Source organism: Tiliqua scincoides, chromosome 1 (assembly GCF_035046505.1).
Source record: "Tiliqua scincoides isolate rTilSci1 chromosome 1, rTilSci1.hap2, whole genome shotgun sequence".
Classification (NCBI taxonomy): domain Eukaryota; kingdom Metazoa; phylum Chordata; class Lepidosauria; order Squamata; family Scincidae; genus Tiliqua; species Tiliqua scincoides.
In genome coordinates this window covers 310,385,979-310,405,364 of record NC_089821.1, presented here as the reverse complement: position 1 = coordinate 310,405,364, position 19,386 = coordinate 310,385,979, and the positions used below count along the sequence as shown (strand labels likewise).

General features: G+C 50.1%; 1 protein-coding gene across 1 annotated transcript; it reads right to left on the bottom strand.

The window, feature by feature from the left end:
* Positions 1 to 4,824: 4,824 nt before the first annotated feature.
* On the bottom strand, positions 4,825 to 19,047 carry LOC136648257 (prostaglandin D2 receptor-like). Its single transcript, XM_066624370.1, has 2 exons — positions 17,980 to 19,047; positions 4,825 to 5,058 (listed from the first exon to the last, which is right to left on the bottom strand). Exons 1-2 carry the CDS (start codon positions 19,045 to 19,047, stop codon positions 4,825 to 4,827), a joined length of 1,302 nt encoding a protein of 433 aa, XP_066480467.1.
* Between the last annotated feature and the right edge of the window lie 339 nt (positions 19,048 to 19,386).

Sequence of the window (19,386 nt, the reverse complement as noted above, 5' to 3'; positions counted from 1 at the left end):
TAAAAGGGGATTGGACAAGTTTCTGGAGGAAAAATCCATTATGGGGTACAAGCCATGATGTGTATGCGCAACCTCCTGATTTTAGGAATGGGTTAAGTCAGAATGCCAGATGTAGGGGAGGGCACCAGGATGAGGTCTCTTGTTATCTGGTGTGCTCCCTGGGGCATTTGGTGGGCCGCTGTGAGATACAGGAAGCTGGACTAGATGGGCCTATGGCCTGATCCAGTGGGGCTGTTCTTATGTTCTTATGATCTTCAATCAGGTCTCAATTCAGGAGAGGACCTGTCCTCTAATTCCCTGACTGTGGAGTTTTCTCAGTAGCCTTTGGTGAGGGACCGTGTTGAACGCCTTCTGAAAGTCCAGATATATAATGTCCACCGGTTCTCCCGCATCCACATGCCTGTTGACCTTTTCAAAGAATTCTATAAGGTTCGTGAGGCAAGACTTACCCTTACAGAAGCCATGCTGACTCTCCCTCAGCAAGGCCTGTTCGTCTATGTGTTTTGAGATCCTATCTTTGATGAGGCATTCCACCATCTTACCCGGTATAGATGTTAGGCTGACCGGCCTATAGTTTCCAGGGTCCTCCCACTTTACCTTTTTAAAGATCGGCGTGACATTTGCTATCCTCAAATCCTCTGGCACCGTGGCCGTTTTGAGGGACAAGTTGCATATCTTAGTCAAGAGATCAGCAACTTCATTCTTTCATTCCTTAATAACTCTTGGGTGGATGCCATCAGGGCCGGGTGACTTATTGATCTTTAATTTATCAATGAGGTCTGAAACATCTTCTCTTTCAACCTCTATCTGACTTAATTTCTTGGTCAGGAGGGGCCGTTCAGGCAGCAGTATTTGCCCGAGGCCTTCTGCCGTGAAGATAGATGCAAAGAAATTTCTCTGCTATCTCTAAGTTTCCTTTTATCTCCCCTTTCCCTCCCTCACCATCCAGAGGGCCAACTGCTTCTCTTGTAGGTTTCCTGCTTCTAACATATTTGAAGATTATTCCCTTTAATGCTGCTGGCCATGTGTTCCTCATAGTCTCTCTTGGCCTCCCATATCACCTTCTTGCATTTCTTTTGCCACAGTTTATGTTCCTTTTTATTCTCCTCATGAGGGCAAGACTTCCATTTACGAAAGGAAGCTTCCTTGCCCTTCACGGCCTCTCTAACTTGGCTCGTTAGCAATGCGGCCACCCTCCTGGACTTAGTCGAGCCATTCTTCCTTTGCGGTATACACTTCTGCTGGGCCTTTATAACTGTTGTTTTAAGCAGCCTCCATGCACTCTGGAGAGATTTGACTCTTTTCACCTTCCCTTTCAACCTCCTTCTAACCAGCCTCCTCATTTGAGGGAAGTCCGCTTGTTGGAAGTCAAGGGTTTTTGTGAGAGATTTGCCCGGTATTCTTCCCCCGACGTGCATGTCGAAACGGATCGCAGCATGATCACTGTTCCCCAATGGCTCAGTAACATTGGCATCTCCAACCAGGTCCCGAGTACCGCACAATATTAAATCCATTTCTTAGGATGCACAGAGTTCGTCCTGGTTTCAGGCCAGGATGTTGCCCCACACCAGCTGAGAGCACACCAGTCACCCTGGTGCCTGAGGCAAAGTTAAAAATGATGCCCCAATATCATACCCAGAAGTGATGTCCCTTCCATTTGGGATGTCACAGCCCTCCTGCTCACTCCCCAAGCCCATTCACTCATTAACCCTCAGAAAGGGGCAATGAGCGGCCAGAGATTGCATTCACCACTGCTGCTTGCAAACTAAAAGAAAAAAGGAACGGTCTGCAAGTGGTAGTGGCGAAAGCAGTCTCTGGCCGCTTGCTCCCTTGCTCTACTGCCTCCCCCCTCCCCCTCCGGCTCACTCCCCCCAGGTCACCTCCAAGTACCTGCCGCTGCTGCTTCTTCCTTCAGGCTGCATTCTCCTCTCCAGAGACGGATGCATGCTGGCTGCTGCCATCTTGGTGGCAGCTAGATGGACATCCCCCCACTGAGTGGAGTCCGAGGCAATTGACCCCCCACTCCCTAGTAGCATCACTGGAGCACTCCCTATGATAGGGAAAGCCCAGTGGTGTCTTGTGGCTGAGGCTGACTGTGGCAGCCACTTGGTTTGACAAAGCATTGGCCTGACCATATACACAGCGTGGGGTATGGCAGGGTCTAATTGGAACACCAAAAAGGACAAATGGTGAGAGAAGCTGAATCTTGCCTCCTGGTGAGGGTCTCATGCTAGGGCATATGTCCAGTTGGGAGTGAGGAATTCATTCCCTGATTCTGAAGACTCCCTCAACAGGATACCTTCCGGTAGAAACTTTGGGGTATTCATCAGGGCATGCCAGTTTTCCTCAGTTCCAGTATGTGCGGAGGCCAGTTCATATGTGTGTGTGTGTGTGTTTGTGTGTGTGTGTGGTTCTCTCCCAAGCAGATCAAACCCAGTTCTGGGTCTGGGCATGGTTTGGTCCTGACATGAATCCTTCTCCCTTCCCTGTCCTACAGTCCCATTTCCAGAAATGAAGCCAGTTTGGGAGAAAGAGGAGTTTAGGCTACAGAGGCCCCAGGACCAGACAATAACAAGCTGACGTGGCCTGCCACACCTCTGGCTGCATGCAGCGTTCTGAGTGCTGTGCAGGGAAAGAAGCAAGAACTGAAGCATGCTGCAGGTGAAAGCACCATTAATGTGCCGAAGAAAGAGCAGAGGAACAGGGTGAGCCATTAACACGGTCATGCTGGTGCAACACCTTCTCCTGCCCAGTGCACTAATCTGATTCCTTAGCTGCAGTAGCATAGCTGATGAGGCAAAATGGCAAGTACTGCAAGTGCCGCACCATGTAAGCCATTGAGTTGCCAACACTGCCTGGAATGGCTCCACTTACACAGTGCGTTGCGGCACCTGCAGTATTTACTGTTCCCCCCCCCCCCAGCTTCTCTACTATTTAGCTGGACAGCTCCCCTGCCGCTTCAGCATATTTCCTTGGACCTTCTCATGCCCTGCTGGGCAATTCAACTTCACCAGCAATAGTACAGTGGGGAATCAAGTCACACCACTCATGGTTTGCGGGAATAGGAGAGTTCAATCCCTCCCCCCAATTCTCCTGCTTGATGTAAAAATCGCAGCTGCCCCCAAACTTCAGACATGAACAGGGCAGAAACAGGCAAACCCAGCTGTGGCTGTCACATCTAGCTTGGCCATGTGCACTGCAGGGGAAGCACTGCATCATCTGCTCAGCAGCAGTTGTGTTCTTTGCCCTTAATGATGATCCTAATAAACTGCTCAGGATGCATAAATTTCCACTGAAGTTTTTGAAAACCACACAAGCATGCAAGCCAGCCACAGTCCATGTAGAAAATTAACATAAGAACAGCCCCACTGGATCAGGCCATAGGCCCATCTAGTCCAGCTTCCTGTATCTCACAGCGGCCCACCAAATGCCCCAGGGAGCACACCAGATAACAAGAGACCTGCAAGGCTTCCTAGGAATTGTAGTTAAGAACATAAGAACAGCCCCACTGGATCAGGCCACAGGCCCATCTAGTCCAGGTTCCTGTATCTCACAGCGGCCCACCAAATGCCCCAGGGAGCACACCAGATAACAAGAGACCTCATCCTGGTGCCCTCCCTTGCACCTGGCATTCTGACATAGCCCATTTCTAAAATCAGGAGGTTGCGCATACACATCATGGCTTGTACCCCGTAATGGATTTTTCCTCCAGAAACTTGTCCAATCCCCTTTTGGAATTGCACCATTCCAAGACGATGCAAGAAACCTCCCGGCATTTGGGCACAGCTAGGACTAGAAATACTTTCTGGTTTGATTTTGCCCTGGTCAGTTCCTTCCCCCACAAAATATAAGCTATTGCTTATAGCTCTGCCTCATAAGTAAATCCACAAGCGTGAATGCACTGCAAAGGTGCATTTATTCACACATACAAGTCTTTTGCAGCACATCAAGAAGATTAGCTGGTCAGTGGCCATCACCACATTTTATGGCAGCAAATCCAGTCATATACCTAGTTCATTTTGATTGCCCCCTTTTCCATCTATAGGATACCATTTTTTAAGATATTTCTGCCCAACATTGCATATGCGTGACAGGGACCACAGGTACACCTGTGGGCTGAGCAACAATGAGTTAAGGTGGGCAACCAGAAATGCACACGCTATTTCAATGCAGCTCATAAATAGCCATCATGGTGAGTCCTCAGTTTGTGTAAGACATATTTGCAGGGTAGAAAGTGGCACTGGGGAAATCTGATGTTCAAGCAAGTAGTGTCTGCACTGGACCAGACCTGACTCCACTGTGCCATGCCAGGCTTGTAAGTAGCCCCTTTCCTGGTCATCTCTGGTGCACAATCAGAGCCTACAGGTGACCAGGCAGGGAAATTTCTGCAAAGTGGTTCTTCCCTCCCTTTCCCCTCTTAAAAAGTCTTTCAGGTAATTGACTTGTTGCCACAAGTGATTGCCATCCGTAGCCCAGCAGGTTTTCTGAAGGTAGGAGTGCTAGTATATTGGGTGGGTTTCCTTGTAGGTTTGAGATAAGCAGATCCCTGAAAACTTCACTGTAAGGTTCCACAGGTCAAGCCAACAAGCAGAACAAATGAGGTTTTCAGTTATGGATTCCTGGAATTTCCAAAAGGCACCACATTTTGTCGTCAAGGAACACAATCCAGCAGTGGTAGTTTGGTCCCAACCACAAAGCTATCTTGGCTGCTTCCGAACCCACAGTGAACATGAGCTTGTGACACTGAGCATTCCTTAGGCTGTGACGACTCACGGGAAAGAGTCCAGCTGCATCACCTCCAGCTCATCAGACGAAGGAAATTCCTCACTTCACTGGGCCAGATTCCTTCCGCTCCCAAGTTTCCAAGAACTGAGCACGTGGGGCTCTCCTAAGGCTCAGCCGTCGAGCAACCCGGTGGAGGCAAGTGCGGAAAAAGGATGTCCGGAAAATGATGAAGACCCAGGGGTCCACAATGGAGTTCACAGAGAAAAACCGGAGGGCTGTCAGATCGGCGTTCTCGTCAAAATCTGGGGCAAAGGCTCCGACGTAAGCCCGGACCTGCAGGAAGTGAGAGACAGGAAGAAAGACCCACTTACAAGCCATAAACGTGTTCCTGTAGAGAGGAAAGTGTTTCATCACAGCCTGCAGTGATCAGGGTTTCCTGGAAAAGTCTAAATCAAGAAATTTTCCACAAATTTTTGACTGGTTGTGTCAAAAAAAAAAAATCATCTGCCTTATTAATTTAAGATACTTTATAAATACCTCAAAACTTTGGTCCAACAGCCAAAGGTATTTTGTAATGAATTACAGGACCAGGAAAAACAATACACAGAAAAAAGTTCACTTACAGCCCAATCCTATCCTTTCCCACTCATGCTGGTGCAGCTACATCAGAAATGCGCGCGCTATATTCAGTGTGGGGAGGGGGAGGGTGGGTTGGGAGCTATCAGCTGGGAAAGGGGATTTAAATCCCCTTACCCCTGCATAAGGCTCCCACCCTGCAATGGGTCTCCTTGGACATGTGCTGGTGGTTTCACTAGAGTAAGTCGGAGCAGTCCCGGAAGGGGCAGGGCTGCTGCCAGAAGGGATAGAATCCTGCACACACCGTTGCTGCCAGATTCATCCCCTCCCACAGCCTCCCTGCCCCATTCCTCCCCTTCCCCACCCAGTTTTCCCCCTTCCCCTCTCCTCCGCCACCTTACCTTCCTCATTGGGCGGCCGGGGATCTGCTGGCGCTGGTGGGAAGGCTTTGGTCTTCCTGCCAGCATCCAGCAGTGCGCTATTCAGCTGGAGCTGGCTGTGGAACATCTGTTCTACTACTGCCCAGCCCAGTTAGGATTGGACTGTTAGTGTGATTTAAATTATATATTCAAAGAATTATACTTGGCAAATAGTTTTAAAAACTACTTGTTGTAGTTTATAAATAAGTAGTTTAATAAGATGGCTAATAGCACAACTGCCCTCACAGTGGTTACTCTGGGGGTGTGTGTGAGGAGAGGCATTGAAAACTGTTAACATTCTCATGTTCACATCCCCAGAGCTTGGCATGATCATGTGTTGCCTAGGGTCAGTCACCTGAGAAAGTTAAATTTTAACTTTGAAATATTCCAGCATGCCTGGGAGGCAGGGCTAAGCAGCGAGGTGGCCAAGTTTGCCGATGACACCAAACTTTTCCGAGTGGTGAAGACCAGAAGAGATTGTGAAGAGCTCCAGAAGGATTCTCCAAACTGGGAGACTGGGCAACAAAATGACAGATGCGTTTCAATGTAAGTAAGTGTAAAGTCATGCACAATGGGGCAAAGAATCAAAACGCTACATATAGGCTAATGGATTCTGCGCCGTCTGTAACAAATCAGGAGAGAGATCTTGGGGTGCTTGTGGACTGCTTGATGAAAGTGTCGACCCAATGTGCGGCGGCAGTGAAGAGGGCTAATTCCATGCTCGGGATCATTAGGAAAGGCATTGAGAATAAGACAGCTAATAATGTAATGCCATTGTACAAATTGATGGTTAGGCCACACCTGGAGTATTGCATCCAGTTCTGGTCGCCACATCTCAAAAAGGATATAGTGGAGATGGAAAAGGTGCAGAAGAGAGGAACCAAAATGATTACTCGGCTGGGGTACCTTCCCTATGAGGGAAGGTGCAGCGTTTGGGCCTGTTCAGGCTAGAGGGACTGTTCAGGCGCCTGAGGAGGGACATGATTGAGACATACAAAATCATGAAGAGGATGGACAGAGAGATGCTCTTTTCCCTCTCACATAACACCAGGACCAGGGAACATCCATGAAAGTCGGGTGTTGGGAGAGTTAGGACAGACAGAAGAAAACATTTCTTTACCCAGTGTGTAATTAGTTTGTGGAACTCTTTGCCACAGGAAGTAGTGATGGAACCTTGCCTGGATGCCTTTAAGAGGGGATTAGACAAATTTCTGGAGAAAAAGTCAAGTCTGAAGGTACAAGTCATAGTAGGTATGTGCAAGCTCTTGGTTTTAGAGGCAAGCTGCCTCTGATTTCCAGATGCAGGGGAGGGCATTGGGACGCAGGTTGTGTCTGTTGTCTTGTGTGCTGCCTGGGGCATTTGGTGGGCCACTGTGAGATACAGGAAGCTGGACAAGATGGGCTGATCCAGTGGCAAATCCCTCTGCCACTGGAACTTCACCTCTTTTGGACCACACTGCTTTTGGATCACACACCACTTGGACCACATGCAAGACCCTGGAACCCAAGGCCCAGAGAATAACCTGTCCAAGACTAAACAGAGGCACACCCCCAATGAACTGCATGGAGCCCTGAACTGGGTGTGTGTCTGGCCCACACCGCTTTGGGGTTTGGCTGCTTAACTGTGCAGTTGAAAGAGGACACCAAAGGCCTGGCTTCCTTCCAAAGAGATGGGCAGCTCCAGGGCACAGTTCTGGATGGGTATTTCCTTCTTGTCCCCACAGAACCCCTGTTCTTTCTCTGCACAAAGCACCCAAGGCAGTGAGACAGCCCCTCCTTGCATGACCCCCTCTTCAAGACTCAGGACTCACTGAAAATGCCTTTCCTGAGGCCTCTCACTATTTTGGAGCAAGGACTGGCAAGATGCCAGCCTCAGCACCACCTCTGGTCAACCTCCAACCTGATGCTTTTATCCTGACCTTGAAAAGGCCAGGCAAGACTGCGTATACGCCTGGAGTGCTGCTCTGCAGTTTTTTAATGGCTTTCAAAAAATGATCTGACTTTATGCTCTCTTAAAACTGCCCTGAACAGCTTCCCAGCTACAGATCTAAGATATGAAACCACAAATGCTCATGTTATATTTACAGCCGATGTTCTGCCTACAGAACTGGAAAGGCAGATTAGGCAGATACGGCACTGTCCATTTGGCCTGGACTTGGAAAGCAGCTTCTCTTTCTCTGATGGACCTGTCACGCTATATAATGTCCCCTGCAGCCAAATTCTAATTAAATCCCCTCCCTTACTGAAGCATCTGTGCCAATGGAGCGTATGCTGTATTCTGTGGGATGCACAATCCTGCAAGCCTCTTCAAAGTAAGCCACCACTTTCTCCAATGCCAACTCGTTGGCTGGTGGAACTCCAAGTGGACTTGGGGAGATGGATCAATGAAGCCTCTGCCACCAATAACTGCCCCCTTCCCACCTTTGACACCCATTCCACCCCATTCTTCCCAAACCCTGCTCCCATCCCCAAGGTCACTCCCTGCGCCAACTTACCAGTAGTGCTGGAGCAGTTCTGAAGGCAGCTGCTGTGTGGGTGCTGTTGCTTGCTAATTCTAGCAATGGCCCGGTTGCACACAGCAGGACACTGCATTTTACAATGCAGGAAATGTCACTGTGTTGTCGGGTTGCAGGCAGGGAGCAGGAGACAAGCAGAAAAGGGCAGGGTGGGAGAATGAGATGGGGACCAGGGCAGAGAAGGGACATGCAGAGGGTGTGAAGGGGGTGATTATCTACAGCAGCAGCCTCACCAATATCCTATCCCCCTTTTCAGCCATGATCCTCCGTTTTGGGTCCACATGGAGTTGCACCAGCTAAACAGCAGGCACAGGTTCAAGTACACCTACTGGGGAAGGGGAGGCTGAACTCAAGGTAAGGGAACAGACTGGAGAACTTCAAGCAGGAGGATTTCCTGCTGTAGGCAGGGGTTGGACTAGATGACCTTGTGATATATTCCAACGATATGATTTTAGTTATTAATTGTTTATTAACAGTAAACAAAGTTGTTTAGGCAGCCCCATCATTCAGAGCCCAATCCTATGCATGTCTACTCAGAAGTAAGTCTATTGTACAAGCAGGCTCTTGTTCCCATACACTCTGCCCCCTCCCATTGCGTGGGCAAAACACGATGTACAAAATTTCAAAGGTGAAATTAAGTTTAAAAGCTATTTAAGAACAATTGATGGAGAAGAGTGTTTGTTTTGTCCACAATACCAGAACCTGGAGGGCTCAAGGTACTGGCAGTGGATTTAAGACCAACAGAACGAAGCCCTTCTTCACTTTCTGTACAAGCAATCCACCAACACAAAAAGGTGTGACATCAGCTAGGATGCCAGGTGACTTTCAAAGAGGACATCTCCATTGTCTATAAGCACAGAGGAGAACTAGCTGTAACGGCTGGATGGAGTCTGCGGGCTCAGAGGAGGCAGCTCAATGCAGAATGCTGGTTGCTGAGAGACCTAGAACAGGAGGCGGCTGCAGTCCATGTCCCAGAGCAGCTGTCAGGCCACAACTGGAAACAGGATGCCAGACCTTTAGTCTGATCCAACGAGGCTGCTCTTCTGCAAAATTTTAGGGTGTATTGAGGCCTCGGCGCCTGGTTATCTAACTCAATCGGAAAACATTTAATTCTTCCCCTTCCCCACAGGACCAAGGTCTTAAAACTGCGCCTTTCTAACTTTTAAAAAAGTGATGCTGTTGCCTAGGAATGCAAAACATTTTCTCCATTGTTTGCTTGCGTACATGTGTAAGTAACCAAAGCAATTCCTTAAATATATCATCATCTATCATAGTTACCGGCAGGCTTATTCCAGGAATTGATCAATTCACAGCTTTTGATTCCTAAGGGCGTGACAGGTTGCAAACAATCCACTATTAAACAGTATTTATTAATTTATTTAATACATTTATTATTTATTATAGTATAGTTGGCAACCTTCAGTCTCGAAAGACTATGGTATATTATTATATTATTTATTAATTTATTACTAATTTTGTGACATGTCACCCTAGTTTCTTATAACCCCATAAACTGAAGCCTAGCAGCTGAACACAAAACGCCAGGGCCCCCTCTGCTCCTGGAAGTCCTGCCTCTGACTGCTCACCACCGCCCCTGGCCCCTGCCCCCCTAGGGGGGTTGTTCTCTTCCACGTCTGTAATGGAAGATCAGAAGATCGTCAGGTGGGCGATGTGGTGTTGACAGCGATTCCATGTTTTGACAGCTGTTTGACAGCTCTGGGAAGGGCAGGTCTGGCTCCACAGCTGTAATCAATCAAGGCCAATGGAGACCTGGATGGACACCTGAGCTTCATTTGACCTTGATGGGACTTTGAATAGACATGGACTGAAGAGATGGCTCAGCTGAGCCTAATTTGGACTTAACAAGGGACTAGCAAGGTAGCTCACAGGTGAGTTGCATTTTGCATTATGAGACATCCAAGGATAAAAGGCAGCTTCAGAAGGAGACAGAGCTACCCTGACCCAGAGGAAGATGTTACCTGATACACAGGGAAGCTGACCAAGAGGGAACCTGACCCCAGACCTACAGGGCAGACACATAGGAGAAGGGGACCGCCAGGACTCTGCTGGAGGACACAGAAGAGAGGACTGCCAGGACCCTGCTGGAGGAGACACTCTGCTGGAGAGGACACAGAGGAGGGACTCTGCTGCAGAAGACTGGACTGGAAAGACTGGACTGTGCTTTGGAGACTGTGGACTTGGACTGGAGGCTACAGACCTTTATCCACTGAGTTAAGTGGAGTTTTGGGGAGGGAAAGCCTCTGGACAAGAGGACTTGCAGGGAGTGTATGTGTTTGTAGCAATAAAACACAGTTTTAGCAGTTGTAGCAGTTGTTAATGGCTCAACTGATAAGGAGTTCTGTTCATTTCTTTGCACACCACAGCTGTTGTTTTTGGAAAAGGAGGGTGTTAATTAGCCAAAAAGTGGGCATTAGAAGGGAGTTGGAATATTTGGATGGGACAAATTGGTGTAGTCGGCAGGATAGGGAAAATTGGGAAAGGACAACGTCCCTACTGCTGTGTTAATCTCTGAGACGAACACGGTGCTATTCTTGAACTAGCTAATTGAACTGTAGCCTTTAATTACACAGAAAGGACAAAACAAAGCAAAAACAAGGGTTAAAATAAGAAGAGCCCAGCTGGATCAGGCCAAAGGCCCATCTAGTCCAGCTTCCTATATCTCACAGCGGCCCACCAAATGCCCCGGGGAGCACACCTGATAACAAGAGACCTGCAAGGCTTCCTGGGAATTTTAGTTAAGAACATAAGAACAGCCCCACTGGATCAGGCCATAGGCCCATCTAGTCCAGCTTCCTGTATCTCACAGCGGCCCACCAAATGCCCCAGGGAGCACACCAGATAACAAGAGACCTGCGTCCCGGTGCCCTCCCCTGCATCTGGTAATCAGAGGCAGCCTGCCTCTAAAACCAAGAGGTTGCACATAACTGCTATGACTTGTAACCCATAAGTCATGTGCTAGGGTTGTGCTAGGATACAGAAGGAAGGCATCACCCCAGGCAGAAGACTGCCCTATAAGATACAAGGCAGAAAAAGGGGGCACAGAGCCAGAATGGCAGCACCCCCTGTGCACACATCTCCAATGATTCCAGGATTTAGAGGGAAAGTGGAGGGGTCTAAGAACATAAGAACAGCCCCAATGAATCAGGCCATAGGTCCATCTAGTCCAGCTTCCTGTATCTCACAGCGGTCCACCAAATGCCCCAGGGAGCACACAAGACAACAAGAGACCTCATCCTGGTGCCCTCCCTTGAATCTGGCATTCTCACACAGCCCATTTCTAAAATCAGGAGGTTGCACATACACATCATGGCTTGTAACCTATAATGGATTTTTCCTCCAGAAACTTGTCCAATCCTCTTTTAAAGGCATCCAGGCCAGATGCCATCACCACATCCTGTGGCAAGGATTTCCACAGACCGACCACACGCTGAATAAAGAAATATTTTCTTTTGTCTGTTCTAACTCTCCCAACACTCATTTTTAGTGGATGTCCCCTGATTCTGGTGTTATGTGAGAGTGTAAGGAGCATCTCTCTATCTACTCTGTCCGTCCCCTGCATAATTTTGTATGTCTCAATCATGTCCCCTTTAAACTGATGTTAGGGAGGCTGTAATACTTAGCGTCCCCGTCCCCCCCAGGAATGCCAGTGCATGGCACTAAACTTACTCAAGAGCCTTTGTGAATAGACTTCATGAAAAGCTTCTTGAAAGGGCAAGTATATAGTGTCTGCAAGATCACCTCTAGCCACATGTCTGTTGACACTTTCAAAGAACTCTAGAATGTCAGTGAGGAAGGAGTTACCTCTGCAGAAACCAGGCTGATTCTTCTTCAGCAAGGCTTATGCTTCCATATTTTATCTTTAATTATGGTTAGGTCAGTTTACCTGGAACAGACTTTAAACTGATTGGCCTATAATTTCTCAGGTCCCCCTGGGTCTCTTTCTAAATAAATGTGTTACATTGGATACCTTCCAGTCCTCTGGAATGGAGGCTGGTTTGATGCTATTTTTGTTAGAAGATCAGCAATTTGAAGTTAAATATAACAGGGACTCTTGGGTGGATGCCACCTGGGCACTTTGATTCATTAATTACTAAATTGTAAATAAAATTGTTAATATGCTCTGGAGCTTTATCCCTTGCCACGTCTGTTGGACTCAATACCTCTGATTCCTTCCCTGAGAAGGAACAGTCCAGACATGGGAATCTGCCTACAACTTCCATAGTGAAGACAGATGCAAATAATTCATTCAGCTTCTCTGCAATCTCCACATCTTCTTCAAACATTCCTTTTATTCACTCATCATCCAACAGTTCAACTGCCTCCCTGGCAGTTTTCCTGCTTTTGATGTACTTAAATAAGTGTTCTATTATTTGCCATTCTGTTTTTAGCCATACACACCTACTATCCTTTTTTCTTTCTTAAGAACATAAGAACAGCCGCGCTGGATCAGGCCATAGGCCCATCTAGTCCAGCTTCTTGTATCTCAACAACACGAGATGCAAGACAACAAGAGACTTGCACCCTGGTGTCCTCCCTTGCATCTGGTATTCTGACGTAACCCATTTCTAAAATCAGGAGGTTGCACATACCTGTCATGGCTTGTAACTCGTAATGGATTTTTCCTCCAGAAATTTGTCCAATCCCCTTTTAAAGGCGTCTAGGCTCGATGTCATCACCATATCCTGTGGCAAGGAGCTCCACAGACCAACTACACACTGAGTAAAGAAATATTTTCTTTTGTCCCTCCTAACTCTCCATCTACAACTCTTCTTCTACATCCCTTACTACTTTGCCAAAGTTTGTGTTTCTTTCTGTTCTCTTCATTTGGGCAAGACTTCTGTTTTCTGAAGGAAATTTTCCTTGACTCCACACATGAACCACGCTAGCATCCTCCTGGACTGGAGGGGATGCCTTTCCTACTTAGTGGTAAGCATTCCAGCTGCATTTCTGTAAATGTGGTTTAAACAACTTCAGCAGGCGATGGATAGAGTGGATAGAGGAATGTTCTTTTCCCTCTCACACAGCACCAGAACCAGGGGACATCCACTAAAATTGAGTGTCCAGAGAGAACAGACTAAGAAAAAACTGCTTTACCCAGCATGTAAATAGTCTGTGGAACTCCTTGTCACAGGATGTAGTGATGGCATCTGGCCTAGGTGTCTTTAAAAGGGGACTGGTCAGATTTCTAGAAGGAAAATCCATCACAGATTACAAGCCATATGGATGTACACAACTTTCTGATTTTAGAAGTAGGCTAACTCAGGGCATCGGGCTGCAGGTTTGCAAGGGAGGGCACCAGGCTGCAGTTCTTGCATGTTCTCTGAGGCATTGTTCTGCCAAATCCCAATCCACTGGGCCTCGTGCCCACTTAAGGCTGATTAGTTTCCCTTGTTAAAGTGCAGCAAGCAAAAGTCAGAGTCCAGTACCTTGCCACGTCTGTCTGTTACACAGATTCCAAGTAAGTCAGTCCAATCAGTTAGAGTTGCCAAGTCACAGTCCAAGGTCAGATTCCAGGTAGGTCAGTCAAATCAGTCAGGGTAGCCAAGTCACAGTCCACAGTCAGATTCCCAATTCAATCTACCCAGTCAGCCTCCTCTCTAACCTTCACTCCTTCTACAACCCACACCCCCTTCCTGCCTCAGGTGCTCCTTATATCCCTGAGGGCCCTATTGCCTTCAAGTGGCTGCAGCTGTGCAGCACACTCTGCTGGATGCCCAGACCTTACCCTTAAAGGGGCCACTGCTGACACCACATCTACCGCCTTGACAGATCTTCTGCGATTCCAATACAGGCATCTGGTGGGCCACTGAGAGATGCAGGAAGCTAGACTAGATGTGCCTTTGGCCTGATCCAGTGGGGCTCTGCTTATGTTCTTATCCATGCACTAGTCAACTCCCTCAACTTTCCCTTTCAGCTTCTTTTTGACTAGTCATTCTCACTGAAAAGTTCTCATTGAGAAGTCCCCCTTTTTTTAAAGTCATAGAATCATATAATTAGGGTTGACAGAGGTTAACAGTGGTCATCTGACAAAGGTCATCTAGTCCAACCGCTTGCTCAGTGCAGGCAACTGCTACAGCATCCCTAAGAGAAGACTGTCTAGCCTCTGCCCAAAACTCTTCAATGAAGAAGAGCCCACAACGGCATGTTGACCATTCCAGGGCCAGACAGCCATTCCAGTTAGGAGAGTCTTCCTCAGGTCCAGCCTAGATCTACTTCCCTTATTTTCAAGCCACTGGATTCAGTCCTGCCCTCAGGAGCCACCAAAAACAACCCTCCCATGTGATTTCCCTTCAGGTACTTGAAGGCAGCCATCTTATCTCCCCTGAGACTTCTCCAGGCTAAACATCCCAAGCTCTTTTAACTGCAAGGGGCTGCTTTAAATGCCTGCCCAGTTCTCTAAAATGCTGAAATCCAACTGTATCCACAAGAACTGAAGGGAAAAGTCCAGTCAAGAGGCCCCTCTGAGACCAGACACACACTTTCCTTGCCGCTTTTCTTCACCACTCCAGCATGTGAGTGAAACAGGAAAAGAGGAGGGGTGGCAACACTGGCAGCACCTGCCATTGACACTGGAGACCGTCTCTGACCCTGGAGACGGGCAGGAGGTCTGGTCTAGAGGGTAGAGCCTCCATTTGCCTGAAGATAACATCCACAAGGTCACCAGTTTGAGGCCACCAGCACGGTGCGACCTTGAAGCAGCTGAGAAGCTGAAGCCCAGCTATTCCATCTGCTCTGAGCGTGGGAGGATGGAGGACAGATCAGAATGAAACATCTGAATTGTTGTGGCTCTTGAAAGACAGAGCCTTCTTTCAATTGTAAAAATCCCTACGGGGATTTAAATTAGCCTGCCTATGTAAACCACCTTGAATAAAGTCTTGAATAAAGACCAAGAAAGGCGGTATATAAATACCTGTATTATTATTATTATCCCAGAAGGGTGCCTGCCTGTGGGGCTCTCCTTCTGTCTCTACCGCTTACCACCCCGTGCCATCCGTCATCTTATCTCGTCTGTTTTCTGTCACATCTGACAAGCTGTTTGGTTTTCAAGGAAGCTGAACCCATTGAAGGTGCGTGAGATGAGAAACTTGTGAGACCTGGACCACCACCAGACCACTTCGCAAAGGATTGGCTGGTCCAGCACCACAAGAAAAGGTGAGTTGAGGTGCATGGGAAACAGCAGGACAAATTTGGCTGTTTAACAGGGATGTGTGCTGCATGGGGAGGCAGGTACATAAGAACATAACAACATAAGAACAGCCCCACTGGATCAAGCCATAGGCCCATCTAGTCCAGCTTCCTGTATCTCACAGCGGCCCACCAAATGCCCCAGGGAGCACACCAGACAACAAGAGACCTGCAAGGCTTCCTGGGAATTGTAGTTAAGAACATAAGAACAGCCCCACTGGATCAGGCCATAGGCCCATCTAGTCCAGCTTCCTGCATCTCACAGCGGCCCACCAAATGCCCCAGGGAGCACACCAGATAACAAGAGACCTGCAAGGCTTCCTGGGAATTGTAGTTAAGTACATAAGAACAGCCCCACTGGATCAAGCCATAGGCCCATCTAGTCCAGCTTCCTGTATCTCACAGCGGCCCACCAAATGCCCCAGGGAGCACACCAGACAACAAGAGACCTGCAAGGCTTCCTGGGAATTGTAGTTAAGAACATAAGAACAGCCCCACTGGATCAGGCCATAGGCCCATCTAGTCCAGCTTCCTGCATCTCACAGCGGCCCACCAAATGCCCCAGGGAGCACACCAGATAACAAGAGACCTGCAAGGCTTCCTGGGAATTGTAGTTAAGTACATAAGAACAGCCCCACTGGATCAGGCCATAGGCCCATCTAGTCCAGCTTCCTGTATCTCACAGCGGCCCACCAAATGCCCCAGGGAGCACACCAGGTAACAAGAGACCTGCAAGGCTTCCTGGGAATTGTAGTTAAGAACATAAGAACAGCCCCACTGGATCAGGCCATAGGCCCATCTAGTCCAGCTTCCTGTATCTCACAGTGGCCCACCAAATGCCCCAGGGAGCACACCAGGGTGAGGCAGAGCATTCCCACTGGAGTGCTTTGAAAAGCGTGCCTAAGCAACCCATGTGTTTGGAACACACAGGTTCACATAGGACTCTGGTGGGGAGGCACTGCCTCACCCAGCGGCATAGCTAAGGGGGTGCAGGGGATAGCAGTTGCACCGCGCATCAAGCTTTAGGGAGCAAACAAGCTGAGCTTGACACTAATGACCAAAATTGTGAAAATCGTGGTATGTATCAATAATTCCATCATGTTATATATCATTGGAAAGGGAATTGAATGCAGAATGCAATGAAACAAACTGCATTGGAATATTTGTATTCAATCAAAAGTTATGGCCAATTAACCAGAAAATGAAAACACAACTGCCTTATGGAACAAAAAGTGGATTTGCTTAACTCCAAACTGACCTATGAGACTGATTGTTCTGAGTGCCAATGAGATGTTATTATGATACAGCATGGAACCAATAACTTATTTATTTACTTAATTAAATTTGATTTTGTCATGCGGGGGGGGGGCTACAAAATGTTCTTGGACCCCAGGTTGTAGATAGATGCCTTAGTTATGCCACTGACTGAGGGGAGGCAACAGAGCAAGTGGGTGGTGAGCTGCTGGGGGGAGAAGGTGGGTTCCTCCCAATTTTCACTTTTTAAAAAGCCTGGGTGTGATGTCACTTCCGGTTGTGACATCACTTATGGGGCAACATTTTGAGCTTGGCACTGGGCTACACAATCATTAGCTACACCGCTGGCCTCACCTGCCTCACTTGTCTCACAGCAGCTGCTTGTGTCTTAATATCGTTGCACCATTGAGAGTGTCCTAACCTATGATATCTTGGTGTGGTACGGAAATTGCTCTGCAGGGGACAAAAAAGCTCTGCAGAGAATTATTAAGATCGCGCAACACATCATCAGCCTTCATCTACCAGCTCTGGAGGACATCTATACATCTCGCTGTCTGCAGAAGTCACATCGTATTCTGAGAGACCCCTTCCATCCGGCTCATAAGTTCTTTGAACTGTTGCCTTCAGGTGGATGATGCAGAACTATTAGAGCAGCACCACACGACTCCTGAACAGTTTCTATCCCACAGCCATAATTACGTTGAATAAGGTGATCTAGTTGTTACCAGGCTCCTGGGCATTATGGTCTGTTATACTGTTTTTATATTATGTTGTATAGAATGTGTGGGTAAGTGTGTAGAGTGTGACTGTTGGAACTGTTGTATATATTTATACTTGTATCTCAAAGGTGAATAAATTTTGGAGTGCTGTAGCACAAAGACAATAAAGTTGCTACTGCTACTGCTACTACTACACCACCGCATGTCCCTGCACACTAGAAGCACTAAAAAGAGAAACTGGGTCTCAATGGCCCAGGCCAAATAGCAGCCACAAGAGTGGAAGCCTGTGCCTCACGTGGTGGTGGTGCTTTTCTAAGGGCTGCCTCCCCACCCATCCACCCTGCTTTTCGGTGGGGAGGAAAAGTGCGGAGCACTCACAAGCCCCGCGCTTGCCTGCCTCCGTGCCTGCGCCTGGCGCGGCAGCGGCGCTTTCCGAAGGACTCCCGCCCACCGCACGTCCCTGAGAAGCGGCGAGGCAGGTCCCGCGCAGGCGAGCGCCCGGAGCTCGACGGCCCCCAGCCGGGCGCGCGGCGCGGCAGCCCCCCCCCCCGGCGCGGCACTCACGATGAGGGGCAGCGAGCAGACGGCGAAGAGGACGGTCATGAGGCCGAGCAGCAGCAGCTGGCCGAGCTCCTCGACGGGGCCGGCGCCGGGGCCGGGGCGGCGGCGCGCGAGGGCGCAGAGGCTGCGCATGGCGCGCAGGTGGCAGAGGCAGACGGCCAGCACCAGCGCGCCCAGCAGGCTGGCGTAGAGCAGCGAGTAGGGGCGCGCGCGGGCGCCGGCCATGCGCATGAAGCACCAGCTGCCCGGGCAGTACTGCGCGGTGGCGCCGAAGCCCAGCAGCGGCAGGGCGCAGAGCGCGGCGCAGCTGGCGGCGGCGGCGGCGGCGCCGAGCGCGGCGCGGCGGCGGCTGGCGTGGCGCTGGTAGCAGTAGGGGTGGCCCAGCGCCAGGCAGCTCTGCAGCGCCATGGCCAGCAGCAGCGCGGTGGGCGCCAGGCCGAAGAAGCCCATCAGGAAGGCGAAGAGCTGGCACAGCCGCCCCGGCTCCAGCCGCGGGCCGCCCCCCGACGGCGCGCCCTCCGCCGGCCAGAGCGCGCTGAGGCTGCGGTTGCGCGCGTAGGCGGCCAGCACCATCGGGCTCAGCAGGCACTTGCCCAGCAGGTCGGTGGCGGCCAGCGCGCTGGCCAGCAGGTAGAAGGCCGACGCGCCGCGCCGCCCCTCGCGCCGCCGGTGCCGCCGCAGCACGCCCAGCGCCAGCACGTTGCCCGCCAGCCCCGCCGCGAACAGCAGCGCGCCCGGCAGCGCCGACCCGCCGCCCTCCAGGCTCCGGCTGCCGCCGCACCGGTACGCGCCCGCCTCCGCCTCCATCCCGCGAGCCCGGCGGCCAGCGGCCCGGCGCTCTGCCCCGCGGGGGCCGTCGGGGCGGAGTCGCGCAGCAGCCCAGCCCCGGAGCCCGTCCCCGCCGCCTGGCGGCACTTCGAGGGCTGCACCGGCCTCTGGCACGCGCCCCGGGGGGGAGGGGAATCTCCGCCAGAGCCCCCCCTGCACATCCCTGCGACAAAGCGAGAAGACGCGGCAGCAGGAGGCGCAGATGCCAGGGCCGGGCCGGGCTGGGCTCCGAGCCACGCCCATGTGGCCCAGCCCACCTAGCGGCGCCACATCGCTCAGTGAGGGGGCAAAGCACTGAGTTTTGCAGGGAGCCTCGACACAGCCTGCAAGGGGCCCTTCCCCCTCCCCTCAGGAGGTAGTGACTCTAAGGGGCTCTTGCACACCCTGCAAAACTTTGCACCCCCCTCTAGCTGTGCCGCCTCTAAACAGTACAGCGTGCGGTACAGAGATACCTTCTGGACTCTGGAGGGCCAGTGTGTGTTCCCATCACATTTCCCTTGCAGCACATGGGAACGGCATGTTCTGCTGTTTAGTGCATGTAAAGCAGGGCTGGCCCAGCCATGAGACCAACTGACATACAGC